Consider the following 23,065-nt stretch of genomic DNA (forward strand, 5'->3'; position numbering starts at 1 on the left):
ACCAGTCATCATTCTATTGATTCAGAATTTGGCCGTTTGTGTTCTAGATGGCAATATTGTTTTTTTTCCTGCATGTGGTATCTGGAATACCAGCAATTTGTTGACAGCAAGGGAAAAATAAATGCATTCATTCATTCAGTCTCTTGTCACGCTCTGTTTCTGTGTGTGTGCGCCCCACACCCCCTCGCACAGCTTTCATTGAATACGGCCACTTAACATTTGTGCCTGCAATTACTCAACTGCAAAAATACTTCATAAAAATACCTTGGAATTTAGAAGTAGTCCTTTTTTGATAGTCTGCATATTTTCTTGTGGTTGATCCTTTCTGTAAAATATTGTTTCAATATTCATGCCTAAGAGTGCAATAAATTATGCAGTGTACTCAAATTTGGATGAACAAGGCAAGTTAATTTTGTGTAGCTTGGTTTTTAAAATAAATCAATTATTTTCAGGATTTGCCAGACTCTCATCAGAATCGCATCATGGAGGATCTCCAATTCACTGGGTGCTACCTGCAGGAATGAATGCAAAAATGTTAGGTGGCGTTTTCAAAATCGACTGGATTTGCAGGTACTGCCTACAGTTAAAAGCTATTACAAATTAAAAAACGGCTACGGAATGATGCGGTGCATGTATTAAGTAGCACTTTTTGATATATGGACTACCTGCTTGTGTGTTATTGTTGGCAGGTTGGTCACTTTGTGGGTGAGGAAAGAAAGATTTAAGGGACATCATGTATGGGTGAAGAAAGGGATGTTGGAGTGGTGTGTCAGGGCCCAAGCAGAGCATGTTGCGTGTGGGTAGTGATGTAATAGAGAAGGGAGGTGTGTGCTGGGAAGAGCTTGCAAGATGCTGTCACAGGGCTGGAGATGAGATGTTTTGTTGGGGAGGAGTTACTGCTGTGGAGGGGAATTGTTGGGCTCAGTGGAAGATGGGTGTATTTGGGGTTAGAATGGTATGTTGTGGAGGTCAGTTCATAGTTATCCATGGGTTGAACTAAAGTTTTAATCATCTAGCTGTTCTTGGGTACCCATTAATATAACTGCAGTTGAACCTGCCAAAGTCTCTAATGTAGTTTGACTGTCAGAATCTTTAATTTACTAAGCTAATCCCTTATAATCTGCTGTATTGGGGATTGTACAGAATCCCAGTGTGCAAATTCCATCACCATTGCAGAAATTACTATGTGACCACTGACCAATGTGGGCCATTATGTCACCTGACTACTCTGATCTTTTGCGTTTATGGTTCAGCATTCCATTGGCTTAGTTGACTGGTGTTCTGAATCTGCGACATGTTTAATGAAAAAGGAAGGCAATACACTCAAGAAAGGAAAGCACTATTAGGACTAAAAAGATAAAAGTCTTGTTATCCTACCTGTAGACAAAGGTCGCTTGACAGTCATTTTAAATCAGAGACTACATTGAGAATGCGAACGCACTGCTTGCAGATACCAACACTTACCAACAAGTGGCAATAGACCCGACTCCACAACTAGAGAACCGAACCACAGCTCTACTCAAAAAGCTTCAGAAATCTAGAGAAATAAATAAGACCCACTTCCAAAAAAATGAAACCAGACGGATCCAATACACTATGCTTCTTTGGATTACCCAAAATTCACAAACCAGGACCCATTGACTACAGTATTAGAAGAACCAACGACACATACATCAAACACTACCAACTTCATCAGCAAGGACAATATCGTCAAGCTAGTGGATCTATGCCGCACCACCCATTTCACCTTCAACGACAAAACCTAGAGACAGATCATTGTAACACCCATGGGGTCTCCGATATCAGGGTTCTTAACAGAGGCAATAATGCAGAGGCTCTATCAAACAGCTCTGCCAACCATCCAACCCAAACTTCGAGTCTGCTACGTGGATGACACCTTTGTCATCAGTAAACGAAACAAATTAGAAGTAACCTTCAAAATCATCAATAAAACCCTTACTGGCATAAAATTCACGAAAGAGGAGGAAAACAACAACAAACTACCATTCTTAGATGTCGCAGTAGACCGAACAACCAATGGGGAGAACTTCGTATCAGCCTCTACAGGAAAATAACACATACGGGCCAAATACGGAACTACAGAAGCAATCATCCCAACATCCACAAACAGAGCTGCATTAGAACATTATTTCAATGAGCCACCACACACTGCAGCACAGAGAAACTATGAAGAGCAGAGGAAAATTACGTATACAGTGTATTTCAAAAGAACAGGTACCCAATGAACACAGTTCACTGATTTCTCGGCAGCAAACCCAAACAAGCAGACAAAACATGCCTGGAAACCCTTGCCATACTCCCCTACATCAAAGACATCTTTGAAATGACTGCCAGACTACTCAGACCTCTTGGCTTCATGGTAGCCCATAAACCCACCAACACACTAAAACAGCAGCTAATGAACTTGAAAGACCCTATACAGACAGCAAGCAAAACTTAACTGCATTTACAAAATACTGTGCAAGAACTGTAACAAACAATACATTGGACAAGCAGGCAGAAACCTAGCCACCAGGATACATGAACATCAACTAGCCACAAAAAGACTTGACCGACTCTTCCTATTATCCTTACGTACAGATGAGGAAGGATACTACTTCCACTGGGATAACACATCCATCCTAGGACAAGCCAAACCCGAGAGATGCACAAGAATTCCTAGAAGCATGACTTTCCAACCGGGACTCTATCAACAAACACATTGACTTGGATCCCATTTACCACTCTCTGAGAAAAAGAACAGCAAATGACATCATCAACCCAAGGAAACCTAAACACGTAAATAAAAAGAGGGCCATAACACCAGTACTTCATCGGAGGCTCACTGATGATGTTACTTAGCATGGTGATAAAACATCAGAAAATGAGTCTTACAGCTCAGCGAGCAAAAGTACTTTCCACTATTTTCTTACTTTATACTGCAGAATTAAGAGAGTGCAAACCATACACACCCCCCCCCCAATCACAGCAGTACACTCTAAAAATCTGAAACTTAAAATTGCCAACAGCTATTTTTCCTGAAAAGCCAGAGATGCATAAGTTAAATGGGATGTTAGGGTGCTGTGAAGAGGGTAGGATGCCAGATGGGTATTGGGAAGGGCATTGTTGAGTTGGGTCCGGCAGGATTGTAATTGGTCCACGGAATGTGTAGTTGGGTGCATGGGAAGCAATGTGTATGGTCAGTTTGATAGTTACTTGAGAGTTAAACTGTTTTAATAAGCTTTTTTTAACTGAGCGGCTAGTTTTCTTAATTTAATCTGATTTCAGTGAAGCTGTTTGGAGAGTTCCAGACATAATAAAATTGTCCGCCAGAAAGTACAATTTCCTGGGCAATTTCATCGCAGTGTGCATAATAGAGATTCTGCAAGTTCCCCACAAAAGTCTCATCTTCGCTATGTAGCCTGCAGAAAATCTGGACTTGTGTGATACTGTCTTTTCCCTTCACTGCCTTCCCTAGAGTACCGAGAGGGTTGTTGCTCTTTGAATAGGATTTTGAGCAACCTGAATAGTTTTTCTCCCCGTAGAATCCCCACATTGCAGATACAGACCATTCAGCCCGACAAGGCCACACCAAGCCTCTGAGGAGCATCCCATCCAGATCCATCTCCCTACCCTATCCCTGTAACCCTGCATTTCCTGTGGTTAATGCACCTAACCTGCACAACCCTTAACACTATGGGCAATTAGCATGGTCAGTCCACCTAACTTGCACATCTTTGGATTTGGGAGCATACTGGAACATCCGGTGGAAACCTGTGCAGACATGGGGAGAACGTGCAAACTCCACACAATCACTTGAAGTTGGAATCAAACCTGGATCCCTGATACTGTGAGGCAGCAGTGCTAACCGCTGAGCTAATGTGCTCTTGAACATATGTTCAGTCATGTTTTGCATTCCTAATTGCACCAAATATCCTATGCTCTTCCTTGTGTAGAATTTGTAATCCATTTGAGCTTGAGAAATTTTAAGTTGGTAGCAACTACACTAAATCTAAATAGGGGTAATTACAAAGGAATGCAGATAGGATTGTCTGGAGTGGACTCAGGAAGGATTTAAAAGAAACGTCAGTTGTTGAACAATGGAAGACAGTTTTAAAATGTTTCATGACTAGAAACATATATTTGAGAGGCATAATTATAGGAAGGGGGTGAAATAACCATGGTTGACAAGGCAAGTTAAGAATCTTATTAAGTTGAAAGAAAAAAATGTATTCTGGCAAAGGTTACTGACAAGCCAGAGGATTCAACCAGATTTTAAATGGGAAAGATCATCAACTTGAGACTTGATAAACCAAATGATCTACTTGTGCTTCTAAGTCTTATGGTCTTATGTCCAAATGTGGACATGAATTAGTACAGAATTAGTAAGTAAACTGTCTCCCATAATGATTGAGGAGACCAAAGAGTGAAGTACTATTTCTAGGAATAATGAAATTAATGAATTAAAAGCTGCATGAATTTCAAACAATTGTGCTTTGCTCTGATAATGAACATTTTGAAAGAGGTAGAATATTTGCCCGATATGCTTACTGATGGAAAAGTATTCCTTTCCAGACGTGAATTGCCATTCACAAAAACAGGGCATCTTGTAAATCTGTGGAATGAAAACAAGCCAGTTAAAATTGGACGGGATGGGCAGGTATGCAAAACCTACTGTTTCAGACTTATTACAGACTTTGAAATTGCTTGCTTTTTTTTAAAAATTGTCTCTTTGGGGCTGTGTTTTTTCAGGAAATTGAACCTGAATGTGGCACGCAACTTTGTCTTCTGTTTCCACCGGATGAAAGCATTGACTTGTATCAGTTCATTCATAAAATGCGGCACAAGAGAAGAGTGCATTCTCAGCCACGATCAAGGGGACGGCCTTCTCGGCGTGATCCTGTCCGGGAAGTGGGAAGGTTAGAAACGTTCTTTGGACTGATAGTAGGCACTTGTATTGGAATAACATGAGGAGCACTAAGAGTCACCAGTCATGGTACCAGCGATACAGAAGATCACTTTAAAATCCTCATGCCAAGCTGCATGGACTAGTCTGTGGCTTCAGTGAGGATTGCACAGTCTGCCCTTGACAGCTCTGGGTGCTTTCGCAATGGCTTTTCGTCTTCAAGAGTAAAAGAGTGGAGCCATACATGGTTAAAACATAAATGTCCAGAATGAACTGTAATAAAGAAATGGGGTGATCATATTACTGCTTCCAATACATGAGTACAGAGTGATGCATCCTGTACGTATAGTGGGGTAGAGGAAGTTTGAGGTATTGAATATAACTAATTAAATTTTGGTGTGGTAGGTGGAGTATAAATTACATTTCTAACTTTTTTGCATTTATAATCTTGTGAAAGCCTTTTCTTTCAGGTGTATTCCTGTGGATAATAATGTGCTCTGGGACTTTAAAAGGATCATTATTAATTTTGCAGAAGATGACATCTCATTTTGGGTTAAGTTATGTTATCTTTGTCAAGAAGAGCATTAAATGTGGGACTCTTTCACTTGGTGAAACACCCTGGTCACCGTGATCCATACACGTATTGAAAGTATTCTTTTAAAAAAGTATTAGTCACATGAATATATTTCCATCAAGCTGCTGAGCTTCTGAAAGCATCCACGTGATTAGGTTTTTTTTATAAAGGGAAAATCGATGGCCTTGGAGACCTGGCAACAAACCAGAGAGTGGATGTTGCTGAGTCAGTGTGCAATCTTCCTAGATGTCCACAGTGCCTCTGGACTTTTACAGTTTGAAGCCACCTCATTGAGCAATGCTTATGAACAGTATACAGTTTCCCTCCTAATCCTGGGGGGAGAACAGGGGTGTTAACGTGGTGAAAAAAGCGGAGAATTTCAAAGAACTGATGTAACCAATCTGCTTAGTGCTTTTGCCAGTAGCCATCTATCAAACAACAGATTTAAACCTTTCAATACCCTTCACACTGTCAAAGGACTATGGATTGATTTAGTTTGCTGGGAATGCAGCCTTTGACAAATGTTTCCTTTTATGAAAAGCACCTGTGGTAGGTAGAAAATAATTCAACAATGGCCCATTTCATTGATGTAGTGGACTGTCGATTAGGTAGGAGGAAACCTGGCAGTGCCCCTCTCTTTGTGGCTATTATGGACTGTGCGGCCAGCTGTCTTTTGAAGTTATGAGCCAAGGGGTTCACTGTGCTATTTTAAAGGTCTTTGGTGAATGGAATTTATTTTTTTTGCACTGGACTGCAATAGCATTGCTACCACAGCACCTCTACTCAGCCTGCCAGGCCCTCCTTTTATGTTTGTGGCTCACATCATAAGTCATTAGTTGGGACTGCTTTATGAACTTTACTGTCAAATTAAAACCTTCGTTGCGTGGTCAAAAATCAACTACAAGAAGCGGTATGTTCCTCCTTTAACCAGCATTTTTATATGAACTTGCTGTTGTTGCCCTTGTTTTGTTTTGATGATATGGTGAGAAAAATCCATTATTTCTTAACATGTTAATAAGGATCAGTTTTTATCTTCCAAAATATCTCACTCTATGTTTACTCAAATTGAGGTAACCTGTTTGGATACTGGTTTAATCAGCTCTTCTCTTATTATTTATTATGCATAATTCTAAAACTTCTCTATTCATATAGTTAATTGGCATTACTCAACTGGTTTGACTGTTGAATTCAGTAGTTTTGCTTGGATTATTTTGAAGCTTTAATGCAAGTTTTAGTTGATATAGAATGTGGCTTTGCTATCCAGAATATACATACTTATATTTCAATTCAGTAGTGAAAATTGATGTAGAATTAATGAATTTTTCTCACCGTGACAGCTTTTTAATGCTTTTTTTTGTTTATATATATATAAAGACATATGCAACAGAAAGCTGGAGAAAAGTCATTTAGTCTGAACAAAATTGACATCACTCTTCCTGTTGACTTTGGGCTATTAAGGCATTTTATTTAAGGGTTTTGTGTTTTTAATGTTTTATCCCCATGGAGACCGTAGGAATTCAATGTGACTTTAAAGTGCACACTTGAATGAATCCCATTTGTGAATGAGAAAATTCAAAATTAATGGTTTTTTTACCATTACTTATTAAATTTCCATATTATAATACAAATGTGAATTTTAAAACTGACTGCACATGTCCTGTTTAGCAGAAAGAGAATAGGGAAAGTTAAGTTTGATTTTGGGTTTATTAAACTGAGTTTAAGAAAGGTTGTGTTCCAATTTGAAACAGGGTCTCATTACATCTTCCTCTTTGTGGGGATAAAATTGCTTGGGCAGCTGTATTTTAAACTGTAAATTGTTTGAAATGTCTATTCAATCAACTGAAATCATTTAAGAATGAACAAAATGTACACCCCTTTTGTATTCATGTGGTAACATGTATTTTGCATTGCGACTTTTTGAATTTTTTTAAAAGAAAGTTTTCCGTTGCCATGACATGCATAAAACTAAGCTATCGTGAAATGCAGTTGATCACCTTTATGTGCTCAAATGTTTGGTTGTAATTTTCTTTGACTTTTTGAGATCTGAATATCCAGTCTTTGGAAACGAACAGTAACTGTCCTGCATTCAAAATGAGAGGTTTTTTAAGCTTATTGGTTTAATACGTTGTTGACAAGATATGTAATGTGCACTGAGTAAAATATCTACACAACTCCAACTGATCAAGCTGATGAACTGTTTCATCAGTGCAATTCATCTGATTAATGAATTGCAGGAAAAGATTCTATATATGTTTGCATTTCTTGATTGCTATTTTAAATTTACATTTGTCAGCTTTTTCAAACGTGTGCATAAAATTGTTGTTTCATAATAATTTTGTTTACCTAATTTACGTAGGCGTCGAGCAGAAGAATTTGACTCATATAACACCAGAAAGAGACCAAGGATTGACTACCCACCAGAATTCTCTCAAAGACCAGGTCATTATCTTGTAGCATATTGAAGTTTTTGATTTAAAATGTGGCATTTGAATGAAGTTTACCCTCACTCATAACTGCAATTATATCACCTGCAGGTATGTTGAATGGGTACAGTGTTAAGCAATTGGGCTGTGTAATTGCAGTTGAGAGTCTGTGTATCCTTTCTCAAGTTTTCATTCAAACCATGCTACATTGAAACCGAATCAAATCAAATTTCCTAATCAAAATACTAATCATACATTTTAGAAATTTCAGGTAAGTGCGAATATATATTGCAGTGTACAGGTTTCTCCAGTCCATTTCTGGTATATTAGTGCTGTGATAATTTAGATACACTTGCCCAGTTCACATTGAAAATGGAGAGATGTTTTTCAGGTGTAGCCAATATAAAAGGGAATTTTTAAAAATGCCTGAAGAGGTCTCTTGTGGTTCAGTGGGAATGTCCCTATGTCTGAGCCAGGAAGCCTAGCTTCAGGTCCCACCTGCTCCAGAGTTGTCATAACTTCCCTGCATATATTGGTCAAAAAAATCTCTAAATACCTGGAGGGCTTTTGTGGCGGGGTCGTGGTGCTGTGTCTCTGGGTTAGGAGGCCTAACTTGTTTGCACCTGCTGCAGAGCAATGTCACAGCAACTCTGAAGAGATTGATTAGAAAACTCTTATGAAAATACCTAAAGATGACTACTGTGGTGTAGTGCCTGAATTCAAGCCCTTCCCATGCTAAAGATGTGTATAACCATCCCTGAGCAGGTTGTGAATATTTGAAGCTGTTGGTAACAGCTACGTGACAGGTTAGATAGTCCAGATGTACCCACTTTAGGTTAATTCCTAAACCTCAGCAGTGCAATTCAGAGAACAAAGTAAATCAAGTACATTTTATACTACTGTGATCGCACTCCGTCCTAATGAGTTACTGAAATATTTGGGTTTTACCAAATTGCTATCGGATTTGAATTTGCTACTATTAGTTGATCCGCTTTCAAAAACAATAAACTGATATTAAGTGGTGGTGTTCAATAACAATTTGTATTTATATTATTGGTACTACAGATTATCATTTCAAGAAGTGTTATCAGAGGAAATACTGAGCCATGAAGCGTTAAGACAGATGGCTAAAAGTTTGATTGAAGCACATTTATTAGTTTGGCTTGCAAGAGCAGATGGAGGTGGGAAGGAAATGGAGGAAATTCCAGAGCTTGCCACTGGAAATTGCAAAATGGCTGTTTGATTAAAAGCAGGATTAGAATTGGAGAAACGTAGTGAACGGATTTTGTGTTGGTGTAGCACAGAATGAGATTATTGAACTCAGTGCCTTTTTGGCAAAGTCTTTCCTGTATGTCACTCAAAAATAAAACCATTGTTCTGGTCTGTGATTTTATTTACAAAATTTGTATGTTTGAATTTTCAAATTGCTGTACTTTTCAGGAGTATCACATTGGAAATGTGAACTTCAGACGGACATTTACAGCTTTGAATATTTTTTCAGCTAAGGGATGCATCACTTTGACTGATGCTTGACTAGCTTCTTCTCCCTGCAGTGGATTAAATGTACAGATTCTGAAGTGTGCCAACCAAATATTATTGGAAATCTTACTTAGGATGTATACTGAGATTAGCATAAATGAAAAGATGTTGCAGCTATTTTGTTTTTGTGAGCTGCAGTCTTTGTAGATTTTATATACTAATACTCCTTTTGTGGAAAATTGTATAAATTTATAATAAAATTTCCAAGTGCAGCTGAAAATTAATTTTGATTAGAATGTGAGAGGTGTGATCATCCTGGCCCAAATTCCAAAAATAAAAGTTCTACACTAGAAGTGCTTTTTTTCAGTGTAGCCCCAGACTACTTATTGCCAACTTGTTTTGCTCCAAAAATGAATAAAATGCTTCCGTGAACCTTTCTGCCACAAAATGGCGTGGAAGAGCTTTCTCATAGTTTACATTTTCAGTAAAGTTCCATAACTATAAAGGTAAAGTTGTTGTAGTCTTACTAGACCACAAGACTGCTTCCTCATAAGGAGGAGTTAATTGGAAATGGTTTAAAGAGTCATCGCCTACCCTTTTGGTGTAATTTTGCAATGCAAACGTGCTGTCTAGCCGACTGAACTCAACTGCCGTGTAACTAAAGCTATAAGAAGATAGTGAAGTGCCTTTACCCTTATTCCATTCACCCATATTCCATTCTTGAGTTTTACTAGCTTGAGACAAATTGGTGAAAGAATTTAGTGTTTAAAGCATGATTGCATACTACTTTTGGCGAATTTTGATTGAATCAGTGTAACTTGGAACATCAGAGCAGAGCCTCAAATGAAAGAGCGACATGTAAATTAGTGAATGAAAAGCTTTAAGAATATATTTCTACCTTATACAAGACATGTTACTTGCAATTCCGAAATGTTAGTTAACATTAACTTTGAATTTGTTAGTGTTTGTTTGTCAATTATTTGTTAAAATATCATTTCAAATGCAATTGCAGCCTCTCACCATGAGGTGGCAAAGTATTCATCAATTTGGGCAAGTCACAAGCAATTCAACCATTGTTTACAAAAATAATGGAAGTTGTCCAGTGGCACTGAATTAGATTGGATGGGCGTTCCAAGTGAGAACAATGGCATTCCATTTGTCTAATCTAATTCCTTGTAATTTTACAGAAGTGAATGGCATTTCTCCAACAATGCAATGATTACCTAAAATTAATGTTCATTTTCCTTTTATGAAGAAAGCTAAAAACAATTGTGTTTATTAATTTGAAACAGTTAATTAATTCTTTTTCATAAGATCATACTTGGTTTTTAGGAATTCCATTCTGGAAGCTAAAAATTAATCTGTTTAAGCAAGTGATTAGAAGTCTAAAAAAACATAGAACATGGAATGTGCAACACAGGGATAGACCCTTTTAGCCAACAATATCTGTGCTAACCATGATGTCATTCTAAACTAATCCCGTTTATCTGCGCATGGTCCTGTTCGTGTGTCTGTCTAAATGCCTCTTAAGCTTTGCTATTATATCTGCTTCGACAACCACCTCTGCCAGCATGTTTCAGCCACTTGCCACCTGTTTTTAAAAAAAACTGCCTTGCACATCTCCATTAAGTTTCCCCCCTCTCCTTAAACCTATGTCCCCTAGTATTTGACATTTTCACCCTGTGAATAAGACTATCCACCCTTTGTATGCCGTATAATTTTATATACTTCTATCAGGTCACCCCTCAGCCTCTGACCTTTTCTTTATGACTTGCCAAACAGCAGTTTCTTTATTACTAGCCAAACAGCAGTTTCTTGTAGTATAGTATATTTAAAAAGTTTATGCTTTATAGCGGTATTTGAAAATTATCTTGATAAGCTTTAATAAAAAAAGCTTTGACAAATGAACTTTTTCAGCAATGCTAATGTAATTTAACATGTGGGCTGTAAATGCTTTCCTTGTTTACTTTTCAATTTATATATGGAGTATTTCCCTCCGACCATTACGATTAACAGTTTTCTCTAGGAGTGATTTTCTTTCTGAATCTCTACACGTTACAATAGTATTTGCATAATGTTTTTATAATTAATGAGGCTTTGCAGTGTATGAACGTAAATGAGACTTTCCTTTTTGGTAGATTTGCTAACTATAGTTTGAATCATACAAGAGATTTACAACGTCTTGTCTTGACTCTTTGTAGTGAAAACTGGAATAGGCATGCAGGCATCAGATGATCTTTGTTTCACTACCTTGTTTCTTTAATTATAATTTTGTACCAGGTGAAATACAAACATTTTTTTCTTAATGCAAAAGATACTCTACTGGAGTAGGTTGTTGAGGAACACAGGTGTTTTGGCATTTAACTTCACATGAACTGCTCTTTCCTGTGTTGAATTGTATCCGTACTAAAGATTACTCCACAAGCAAAAGATAAGTGAATTAGAACAAACAGAACAATGGACTTGTGTTTTTATTGCAAAAGGTTTGAATTGGATTATTGTAATGTTGACCACCTGCCACCATACTTTGAAAGTATATTCTTAAGGGAAGGAGCACATCACAGAAAGCTGTAATGAATTTGCATAATTGCTTAAATATTGGGTTCATCATAGCGCCTATGGTTTCAGTACAGCTCTCAGCTGTTGAATGATTCCTAATTGATATTCAGCAAGGATGTCAGACCTCTGCTTAAAACAAAATAAAGCCATAGGAAATATGAAGTGTAGGCCGTTAATCCAGTCGAGTGTCAACATTTCTTGCATCCACTTTCCTGCATTTTCCTATAACTCTTGATTCCCCTACTAATGAAAAATCTATCTAACTCAACCTTAAATGTAAACAAGGACTTTGCCACCACTGCTTTCTGTGGCAAGGAATTCCCAAGACTTAACCATTGTCATTTATATAAATGATTTGGCTGTGAACATAAGAGGTATGGTTAATAAGTTTGAAGATGACAGTAAAATTGGAGGTGTAATGGACAGCGAAGAAGGTTACCTCAGGTTACAATGGGATCTTGATCAGATGGGCCAATGGGCTGAGGAGTTTAAATTAGATGAATGTGAGGTGCTGCATTTTGGGAAAGCAAATCTTAACAGGGCATATACACTTAATGGTAAGGTCCTAGGAAGTGTTGCTGACCAAAGAGACCTTGCAGTGCAGTTTCATAGCTCCTTGAAAGTAGAGACACAGGTAGATAGGGTAGTGAAGAAAGTGTTTGGTATGCTTTCCTTATTGGTCAGAGTATTGAGTAACAGGATTTGGGAAGTCATGTTGCGGCTGCATAGGACATCAATTAGGCCACTTTTGGAATATTGTGTGCAGTTCCGGTCTCCTTCCTCGAGGAAGGATATTATGAAACTTGAAAGGATTCAGAAAAGATTTATAAAGATGTTGCTAGGGTTGGAGGATTTGAGCTGAAAATGTGTTGCTGGAAAAGTGCAGCAGGTCAGGCAGCATCCAAGGAACAGGAGAATCGACATTTCGGGCATTAGCCCTTCATGATTTGAGCTTTGTGGAAAGGTTGAAGAGGCTGGGGCTGTTTTCCCTGGAGAGTCAGAGACTGAGGGTGACCTTCTAGAGGTTTATAAAATCATAAGGGGTATAGACAAGGTAAATAGACTATGTCTTTTCCCTGGGGTGGAGTCCAGAACCAGAGTGCATAGGTTTAGGGTGAGAGGGGAAAGATATAAAAGAGACTGGAGGGGCAACTTTTTCACGTAGAGGGTGGACCGTGTGTGGAATGTGCTGCCGGAGGAAGTGGTGGAGGCTAATACAATTGCAACATTTAAAAGGCATCTGGATGGGTATATGAATAAAAAGGGTTTGGTGGGATATGGGCCAGGTGCTTCCAAGTGGGACTAGATTAGGTTGGGATACCTGTTTGGCATGGACAGGTCGGACCGAAAGGTCTGTATGTGCTGCACATTTCTGTGACTCCGTCTGAAATTGGGCTCCCTTAATTCTGAGACTGCCTTCTGGTCCTAGACTCTCCCACAAAGGCAAACATCATCTCAGCATTTACCCCAGGCCTCCTCTTAATCCTTTATCTTTCAATGAGATCACCTGTCATTCTTCTAAACTCCAGTGAGTAGAGTTATTTAGCCTTTGCTCATAAGGCAACCTTCCATTACCAGAATACCAATGAACCTCCTCCTGAATTGCCTCAAATGAAGTGAATTTTTCCTTAAGATAAATGAGACAAAACTGTTCTCAGTGCTCTGGATGTGGTCTTGCCAACACCCTGTACAGTTGGAGTAAGAATTCTTTAGTCTTGTACTCCAACCTCCTCGAAATAAAGGTCAATATTCCATTAGCCTCTCATATTATGTATGTGCTAGCTTTCTTTGCTTCATGTGCAAGTGCACCATAGTCTGTATTGCAGGGTTCTTGCATTTTTCTCTACTTAAATAATCTTCTGTTCTTTTGTCTTCTCCCAAAATGGACAGCTTCATATTTCCCACATTATATTTCATTTGTCAACTTTTGCCCACTTAACCTATCAGTATCTTTCTGTAAACTGTTTGTATCCTCCTTGCAACTTGCTTTTCCATTTGTTGATTTGCAAATTTGGCTACAATTCATTCACTTCCTTCCTTCTCGGTCATTACAATCTGTTGTAAACATTTTCGGTACCCCGTTAAGATTAAGGAGAAAGAACAATTACCTGTAGCATTGGTCCATGAGCAGTTAGTTTTCTTTTGTATACAAGTGTGTTGATGGATTTGGTAGAAGCTTCAGACTCATTAAAAATAAATAATATTTTATAAGAGTTGACTTTCCTAATTGAATAGGATATTCAAACGTAAATGACGAAAATGTTAATTAGCATGATCTCAAAAACTGTCACCAAGAAATATGTGCATTGTGCAAAAGTTTTTGTTAATTTATAGGTAGATGGTTGTAACTTGGTTTTTTGGACACTTTGAATCATGAAGGTTACTGTCAATTGAAAATATTTTAAAATGCATACAATACCCTACAGGTCGGTTGAAACAATATGTAGAGGTTTCCATGCTTCTGATTAAAATCATGAATAAAACTATTAACTGTACTAATTAAATGGTTTCTTGTGTAAATGATAATTGCACAAAACATTTCTTGTTAATATGTTAATCTTTGGGCAGGATACATGAAGGATCCACGGTACCAAGAAGTAGAGAGGTAGGTTGTATAAATGAAAAATTTCACACATTCACATTTTAATTTCACTTGAATAAATTAATTCATAATTTCAGAACTTTATATTCCTACAGACGATTTTCCGGCGTTAGACGTGATGTATTTCTGAATGGAGTAAGTGATTTTCTTTTACATTTGTATTAGTGCATTAGTAAATGCATTTCAAAGCCTGCTTTCAATCTACAAGTATGTTTTTTATTCACAGTCCTACAATGATTATATGAGGGAATTTCATCACAGCATTGGTCCACCACCACCTTGGCAGGGAATGGTGAGTTACAAAGATATGCTCTGCATAAAGGACTTTTACCCATTATTGTTTGGTTATTCAAATCTGGTACGCTGTCTTTTGTCTTCCACAGATGGAAAATGCTATTTGTGGTGGGCAAGCACCAAGTATGTGGTGAAAGAAATAAAAAAAAACAAAAATTCTTAATTTTTCTCTTGCAATCCACTTTGTCTCCATGTAGCTGTTCTATTTTTGAAATGCCAGTTCTTGAAATGCTTGCAAGTCATAAATCCAGCTGTGTGGTAAACTATCCAGTATTTGTAGCAGTGTCTACACATTCTGGAGGTTAAGTTGTCCTCTTTTTATCTCACTCCTACTGAAGAGAAAATGCGTGACTGTTTTGGGGCTGACTACAGTTAGCCTGGACGTCTGAATCTCCTGTGTTCTTTGCAACATTGTTGTAGAGCCTTGTATGCAAAGTGGTGTTGTGATTGTGAGCACTGTTAGTTCGACAATGGATAAACTGAATGTATTTTCACCAGTTTAAAGAATTGGCAGATAAAGATACGGATGCTTGTTTACACTTTGTCCTTGTAATTTACAGCCACCGTACCCTGGTATGGAGCAGGCTCCACATCATCCTTATTATCAACATCATCCACCACCACCTCAGGCACATCCACCATATTCTGGACATCATCCAGTCCCACATGAAGCCCGATACAGAGACAAGCGAGTGGTATGTACAGTAGGTGCACCTTGTGCAAAATTATTGCTGCGCTCTTACTGATGGTTGCAGAAACACTGATCCTGTGTTCAGGTGTTACTGGTCCTGTTAATTTCTGTTTGAGTAATAAGAAATTTTCTGTTTGATAATGGGAGGTGGCAATGCTAGTGTTGCATGTGAAGTAGAAGCAGAAGTAGGCCATTTAGCCCATTAAGTCTATTCTGTCATTCTGTAAGATTGTGGCTGATCTGAGAATCCTCGCTCCACTTTCCTGCCTTTTGCTGATGACCATTTATCTTTTACCGGTTAGAAGTCCATCTGTCTTAGCATTGGATATACTTCGCAACCTTGCCTTGGCTGCCTTCTGTGGTAGAAAATTCTACAGATTTGGTACCTTCTGATAGAAGGAATCACCCTCATCCTTGTCTTAAATGTGTAACCTTGTATCTGACTTGCTTTTTGGTCCTGACTTTACCACAAGGAGAAATAGCCTTTCCACATCTGCCTTGTCAAATTACTCAAAATCTTATACGTTTCGATACTATTGTGCCTCATTCTTCTAAATTCCAATGAGTACAGGACCAGCTTAACTCAGCCTCTCCTCATAATAGTCTTTCCATACTGATCAGCTTCATGAACTTTCTCTGGTTTGCCTCCAATACCAGTAAAACGTCCCCTAGGAAAGGGACCCAAAACTGTTCAAAGTATTCTATCTCTCGTCGGAACAAACACTTGTATAGTTTTAGCAAAATTACCCTATCTCGACACTCGATTCCCTTTGAAATAAAGGCCAACATTCCCTTTGCCCTCCCTATTACCTACACAGCTTTGAATGTTTGCTTTTTGTAACTCCAGTCATGGATTCATTAGCCATGTTGGTGTGTTTTTATGCAAACGGTTTGTCGCCTCATTAGGTGACATCGATGCCTTTTTGATAAGGTGCTGGTGCTTTGTCCAGCCTGGTATTTATATGCCTCTGTTTGTTAGTACTTCCGTTTCTAAACCTGAGTGGCTTGTGTATATGGGTCCAGTTCAATGTCTGTTGGTTAAGTTCCGGTTGGAGTGCCAGGCTTCCGGCAATTCTCTGGTATCTGTTTCATCTGTGCTAGGATGGTTACATTGTCCCACTTGAATTTGTGTCCTTCATTGTCTATGTGGTTGGAAATGAGAGAGTACTGGGCATGTCTGGCAGTGGCAAGCTGATATTTGTGCACTTACATGGTCAGTTTTCTTCCTGTTTGTTTTCTGTAGTGGTTTTCACAGTCTTTACTTGGTATCTTGTAGGTAATGTTTGTCCTGTTGGATGTGGGTGTTAGGTCTTTCACCTTTGTAAGGAGCTGGTGGAAGGTGCTTATTGGTTTGTCAGCAACTAAGATTCGTAGGGGTCTGAGTCGTCAGGTGGTTATCTCGGATTATGTTTTTGATGTACGGTATGGTTGCAATCATATCTGTTTTCTTTGGGTTTGTCCCGAAAGTAGCAGAGGATAGTGCACTTGGGGTACCCTTTTCATTTAAATCCTTTGAATGCGTGTTCCTTTTCTGCCTTCTGGAGTTCTAGATTGCTGCGGTGTGTCCATGCCTGTTTAAATAATGACCTAATGCAGCTCCGTTTATGGGTGCTGGGCTGGTTGCAGTTATAGTTTAGTATCTGTTTGGTATGAGTGTTCTTCCTGTCCACACTAGTCTGAAGTTCCCCAGTAGGTGTGCATTCTGCTAATATGTCCAGGAAGGGAGTCTGCTGTTGTTTTCCTCCTCTTTCGTGAACTTTATTCCGGTGAGGATGTTACTGATGTGGTGATGGGTTTCTTCTAGTTGTGTATATTTAATGGTGACAAAGGTGTCATCTACATACCATATCCAGAGTTTAGGTTGGATTGTGGGCAGAGCTATTCGTTCTAAGCATTGCACAGGTCTAGTAGTTTTAATATGCTGTTCTTATTGATGCTGCTGGTGTCATCAGCTGTCCTAGTAACCGCTTCGTCCAATAATGTAGCAATGGTATCCTTGACTAGGTCGAAGTCTATAGATGTGAAGAGTGCTGTTACATCAAATGAAATCATTATTTCATCCAGTTCTATTGTGGTGTTTCTGATGTTGAGGAACTCTTGGGAGGAGTGAATGGAGTGGTTGGAGTTTTCTAATTAGGTGTTTCAGTCTTCTTTGCAGCTCATTGGCTAGCCTGTGATTCATACATGAGTACTTCCAAATCCCTGTGTACTGTAGCTTTAGAGTCATATTGTCATTCAGCATAGAAACAAGCCCTTGGCCCACCTTATTTATGCCAACATCAAACTACATTAATCCTATTTTCCTGCACTTTGTCCATAATCTACTATGATCTGGCATTTTTAAGTACTCGTCCAGGTGCTGCTTGAGTGTTGAGAGTACTGAGCTCCAACACCCTGTCAGACAGGATGTTCCATATATCTACCACTTTCTGGGTAAAAAAAATTTCTTCAGATCTCCTCTAAATCGCTCACTCCTCACCTTCGAACCACAGTAGCTATCTATCAGTCTTCTGGCATTTCACCTGTGACCAGCAAAGTATTAAATATATCCGCCAAGGCTCCAGCAGTCGCCTCCCATAGCAGCTCAGAATGCATTTCATCAAGCCAAGGGGATTTGTGCACCTGTATGTCTGCTAAAATATTAAATACTACCTCCATGTTAATATTAGCGTTTTCTAGAACCTCACCGTCCCAACTAAGATCACCAGCTGCAATGTCTGCTCTGAATACAGATCAAGTATTTGTTTAAGCGCTCATCCAAGCCCACTTATTCGACGCATATGTTGCCCCTTTGGTTTCCATAGGTCCGATTGTTTCTCTGGTAATCCTTGTGCTCTTAATACACTTACAAAAAACCTTGGAGTTTTCCTTGATCCTCTCTGCCAAAGATATTCCGTGGCTCCTCTTTGGCAATCCTAACTTCTTTATGAACAACACTCCATATGTTTGAAAGACCTCCCCTATTTTTAATGTGCTGAATCTGACATATGATTCCTCCTTTTTCTTTTTCAAACTCTCTGTCCCTTGACATCCAGGGTACTATGGATTTACTACCCTTGCCGTTATGAGAAACATGCTGGCACTGAATTCTCTCTATATAACTTTTAAAAGACTCTCACTTTCCAAAGTTAGATTTATCTGCAAGTAGCTGTTCTCAGTCCGTGCTTACCAGAACCCCACTTGTGATAGTGACCCCCCCCCCCCCCCCCCGCACCAAACCTCCCGGACACACACACTTTCCATAAGCTTAAGAGTTATAGCCCCAGTCAACAAAATGCTCTATCCCCACTTAAACCACTTGACCAGCTTCATCTAGCTTAGACCAAGCACTGATCCATCTCTGGTAGGCCTATCTACTGGTACAAAAAACACAAAGCTGAAGTCTCCTATAGTTATAACTGTGTATCTCTTTCACCTTTCTGTGATTTGCCTTCATATCTGCAGCTCATCTGTTTTCCCTGAAGCTGAAGGGTGATGTTACAGAGGTTTATAAAATCATGAGGGGCATGGATCGTGTAAATAGACAAGATATTTTCCCTGGGGTGGGTCAGTCCAGAACTAGAGGGCATAGGTTTAGAGTGAGAGGGGAAAGATTTACAAAGGAATTAAGGGGCAACTTTTTCATGTAGAGGATGGTGCGTGTATGAAATGAGCTGCCAGAGGAAGTGGTGAAGGCTGGTACAATTCCAGCATTTAAAAGGCATCTGGATGTGTATATGAATAGGAAGGGTTGAGAGGGATATAGGCCAATTGTTGGCAAATGGGACTAGATTAATTTAGGATATCTGGTCAGCATGGACAAGTTGGACCGAAGGGTCTGTTTTCTTGTTGTACATCTCTCTGACTGTTGGGAAGCATGGAGAATAATCCTTTTCTGATTCCTTCTTTCTATCACGACTTCGCGATTGCAACAATACTATATTCCTGTGTGTTGATCAACGCTCTTACATTTATCCCCCTTGCTGGTTGAGCTCCTTGCGCTAAAATAGATACAACTTCAGTTTTCTAGAAATTTAGCTTTCCATATGCCTTATCCAGCCCGTGTCTTTGCCTCTTGCACTGTTTTAGCATTCGATCTACATCTAATTGGATTTGGTGTTTACTTATACATTTATTCTGCCCCCTCACCCTGCCGGATTAGTTTCAAATCTCTCAGCAAGGATGTTGGACCCATTCTGATTTAGGTGTAACTCATCCAGCTGGTACAGATCCCACTTACTCCAGAAACTGTCCAAATGATCCAAAAATCTTTAAAAACCCCTCATGTCCACATTATCCCTTTAGCCACATGTTAATCTGGCCTATCTTCCTATTTTCATACTCAGCAGTTTTTCTCTTTGTTCTACTACCTAACTCTTGCAATTCCTGCTGCAGGACTTTTTTTAAACCCACGTTGGTACAGCCATGTACCATGACTGCTGGTTGAATATATTCCTTCTTCAGAATGCCTTGCAGCTGCTCTGAGAATCCTGACCTTGGCAGAAATACACCATTCGAAAGTGTCGATTCTTGTCACAGAACGGCCTGTCAGTTCCCCTTATAATCAAGTCTCTACAGTCCTCCTAGTCCTTTTTCCCCTACCTGGCTGTGCAATAAAGCCAACTGTGGTGCCACAAACTTGGCTGTTGCTTCTACTGGTTTCCCCTGAGAGAGCCCAACCCATAAAAACATAGTACTAAAAGCTGCATATCTGTTTGAAATGGGGTTGGCCACAGTGGACTCCTGCTGCTTGACCATGCATACTAGTCATTTTGGTGATCAACTGGTGTAGCCCTTAATTGTGATGTGATCAGTTCATTAAATGTGTTATCTGTGACTTCCTCAGCATATGAGCACTTCATAGTGAGTCCAGCCATTCCATACCGTCAAAACTGCAGTTGAACATACTTCTTGAATATGTGGTCATCGTGGACACTGGAAGTGTGACTGATTTACTGCAGCTTTCAATGTAGCTGGGTTCCTCTGCCATTCTGAACTTCCCCTACTACAAAAAATAAAGTCAGAGTCATACAGCAGAGAAACAGACCCTTGGGTCCAACCGATTCTTATCGATCATAATCCTAAACGTAACTAGCCCCACCTACCTGTGTTTGGCCCATATTCCTCCAAACCTTTCTTATTCGTGTACTTATCCAAATTTCATTTAAACGTTGTTATTGTACTCTGATCCACCAGTTCCTTCAGATGTTCCATACACAAGCTACTGTGTTTTAATAAAATATTGCCCCCATGTCCTTTTTAAATCTTTCACCCCTAACCTTAAAAATATGGCCCCTAGTCTTGAAATCTCCCATCCTAGGGAAAAGACACCTGCCATTCACTTTATCTGTACCCCTCATGACTGAAAACCTCTATAAGGTCACCCCTTAACCTCCTATGCTCCAGTGGAAAAGAAGTCCTAGCCTATCCAGCCTCTCCCTTTAATCAAACTTTCCATTCTGGCAATATCCTGGTAAATTTTCCCTGAACCTTCTTCAGGGTTAATAGGGCGACCAGAACTGCACATAGTCCTCCAGAAGAGGCCTCCTTCCAACTTCTATGTTCAGTGATCTGAGCAATGAATGCAATCCTCCTAAATGTCTCTTCAATCACCTTTTCTACTTGGAAAGCACACTTTAAAGAATTATGTACCTGAATCCCTTGGTGTTTCTGATCTGCAACTGTACCCACTTTTTAATTGTATAAGTTCCACCCTTGTTTGGTTCACCAAAATGCATAACCTTGCATTTATCCAAATTAAATTCCATTTGCCATTCCTCGGCCCATTGACCTAATTGATCAAGATCTCTGTAATCTTGGATAATCTTCCCTGTCCACAATACTACCAATTTTTGGTGTCATTTGCAAAATTACTAACCATGCCTTCTATATTCTCATCTAAATCACTTATATAAATAGCTAACAAAAGTGGACCCAGCACTGATCCCTGTGGGATACCACTAGTCACAGGCCTCCATTCCATTAAACAACCCTCTACAACCACTCTGTCCCCTGCTGTTATGCCAATTTTGTATCTAGTTGGTAAGCTCACCCTGAGTCCCATGTGATCTAACTTTACTAATTAGTTTCCCATGTCAATGGTTTTACTAAAATCCAAGTAAACAACGTCTACCGCTCTGCCATTATCAATCCTTTTGTTTACTTCCTTAAAAAAAGTTAATCAAGTTTGTGAGATATGATTTCCCTTCCACAAAACCATGCTGGCTACCCCTAATGATTTCATACCTTTCCAAATTAGAATCACCTCCAACAGCTTACCCACCACTGAAGTCAGACTTGCAGGTCCATAGATCCCAGGCTGTTTCTTAGATTCCTTTTTAAACAAAGGCACAATATTAACTAGTGTATGGTTATCGGGCACTTCACCTGTAATTATAGATTATACAAATATTTCTGAAAGAGGTCCTGCAATTTCCCCCCTAACTTTCCACAACATCTTGGGATGCATTAGATCTGACCCCAGAGATATATCCACTTTATATTTTCTAAGATCTACAGCACATCCTCTTATGTAATGTGAACTGTTTTCAAAACATCAATGTTTATTTTCTAGCCTCCATTTCTTCCACAACAAAACCCGACACACAATATTCCCATAATATCTCTCCCATCAAACGCAATCTCTTTTCTCTTTCTCTCACTGTGCCCCCGCCTCTCGTGTGCGCTCGCTCGCTGTCTCCCTCCCCCCATCTCCCTCTCTTCCCACCCCCATCTCCCTCTCTTCCCACCCCCATCTCCCTCTCTTCTCCCCCCATCTCCCTCTCTTCTCCCCCCATCTCCCTCTCTTCTCCCCCCATCTCCCTCTCTTCTCCCCCCATCTCCCTCTCTTCTCCCCCCATCTCCCTCTCTTCTCCCCCATCTCCCCCTCTTCACCCCCCCCCCACATCTCCCTCTCCCACCCCCCCCCCACATCTCCCTCTTCCCCCCACCCTACATCTCCCTCTTCCCCCCCCCCCACATCTCCCTCTCTTCCCCCCCACATCTCCCTCTCTTCCCCCCCACATCTCCCTCTCTTCCCCCCCACATCTCCCTCTCTTCCCCCCCACATCTCCCTCTCTTCCCCCCCACATCTCCCTCTCTTCCCCCCCCACATCTCCCTCTCTTCCCCCCCCACATCTCCTACTCTTCCCCCCCCACATCTCCCTCTCTTCCCCCCCACATCTCCTACTCTTCCCCCCCACATCTCCTACTCTTCCCCCCCACATCTCCCTCTCTTCCCCCCCACATCTCCCTCTCTTCCCCCCCACATCTCCCTCTCTTCCCCCCCACATCTCCCTCTCTTCCCCCCCACATCTCCCTCTCTTCCCCCCCACATCTCCCTCTCTTCCCCCCCACATCTCCCTCTCTTCCCCCCCACATCTCCCTCTCTTCCCCCCCACATCTCCCTCTCTTCCCCCCCACATCTCCCTCTCTTCCCCCCCACATCTCCCTCTCTTCCCCCCCACATCTCCCTCTCTTCCCCCCCACATCTCCCTCTCTTCCCCCCCCACATCTCCCTCTCTTCCCCCCCACATCTCCCTCTCTTCCCCCCCCACAT

At 40.2% G+C, this 23,065-nt stretch overlaps 1 protein-coding gene across 9 annotated transcripts in view; it reads left to right on the forward strand.

Moving 5' to 3' along the window:
* ythdc1 (YTH N6-methyladenosine RNA binding protein C1) overlaps window positions 1–23,065 on the forward strand; it is a 54,783-nt gene that overhangs the window by 26,505 nt on the left and 5,213 nt on the right. For 6 of the 9 annotated variants that reach the window (XM_072589114.1, XM_072589117.1, XM_072589120.1 and 3 more), the window contains 8 exons: window positions 453–570; window positions 4,576–4,660; window positions 4,753–4,919; window positions 7,837–7,919; window positions 14,510–14,546; window positions 14,621–14,678; window positions 14,770–14,835; window positions 15,398–15,532. In XM_072589114.1, coding sequence (XP_072445215.1) covers window positions 453–570; window positions 4,576–4,660; window positions 4,753–4,919; window positions 7,837–7,919; window positions 14,510–14,546; window positions 14,621–14,678; window positions 14,770–14,835; window positions 15,398–15,532 — 749 coding nt within the window. The remainder of the gene's footprint in view (window positions 1–452; window positions 571–4,575; window positions 4,661–4,752; window positions 4,920–7,836; window positions 7,920–14,509; window positions 14,547–14,620; window positions 14,679–14,769; window positions 14,836–15,397; window positions 15,533–23,065) is intronic. The other 3 variants (XM_072589115.1, XM_072589118.1, XM_072589121.1) reach the window with 1 other exon arrangement.

Source organism: Chiloscyllium punctatum, chromosome 2, assembly GCF_047496795.1.
Source record: "Chiloscyllium punctatum isolate Juve2018m chromosome 2, sChiPun1.3, whole genome shotgun sequence".
NCBI classification, from domain to species: domain Eukaryota; kingdom Metazoa; phylum Chordata; class Chondrichthyes; order Orectolobiformes; family Hemiscylliidae; genus Chiloscyllium; species Chiloscyllium punctatum.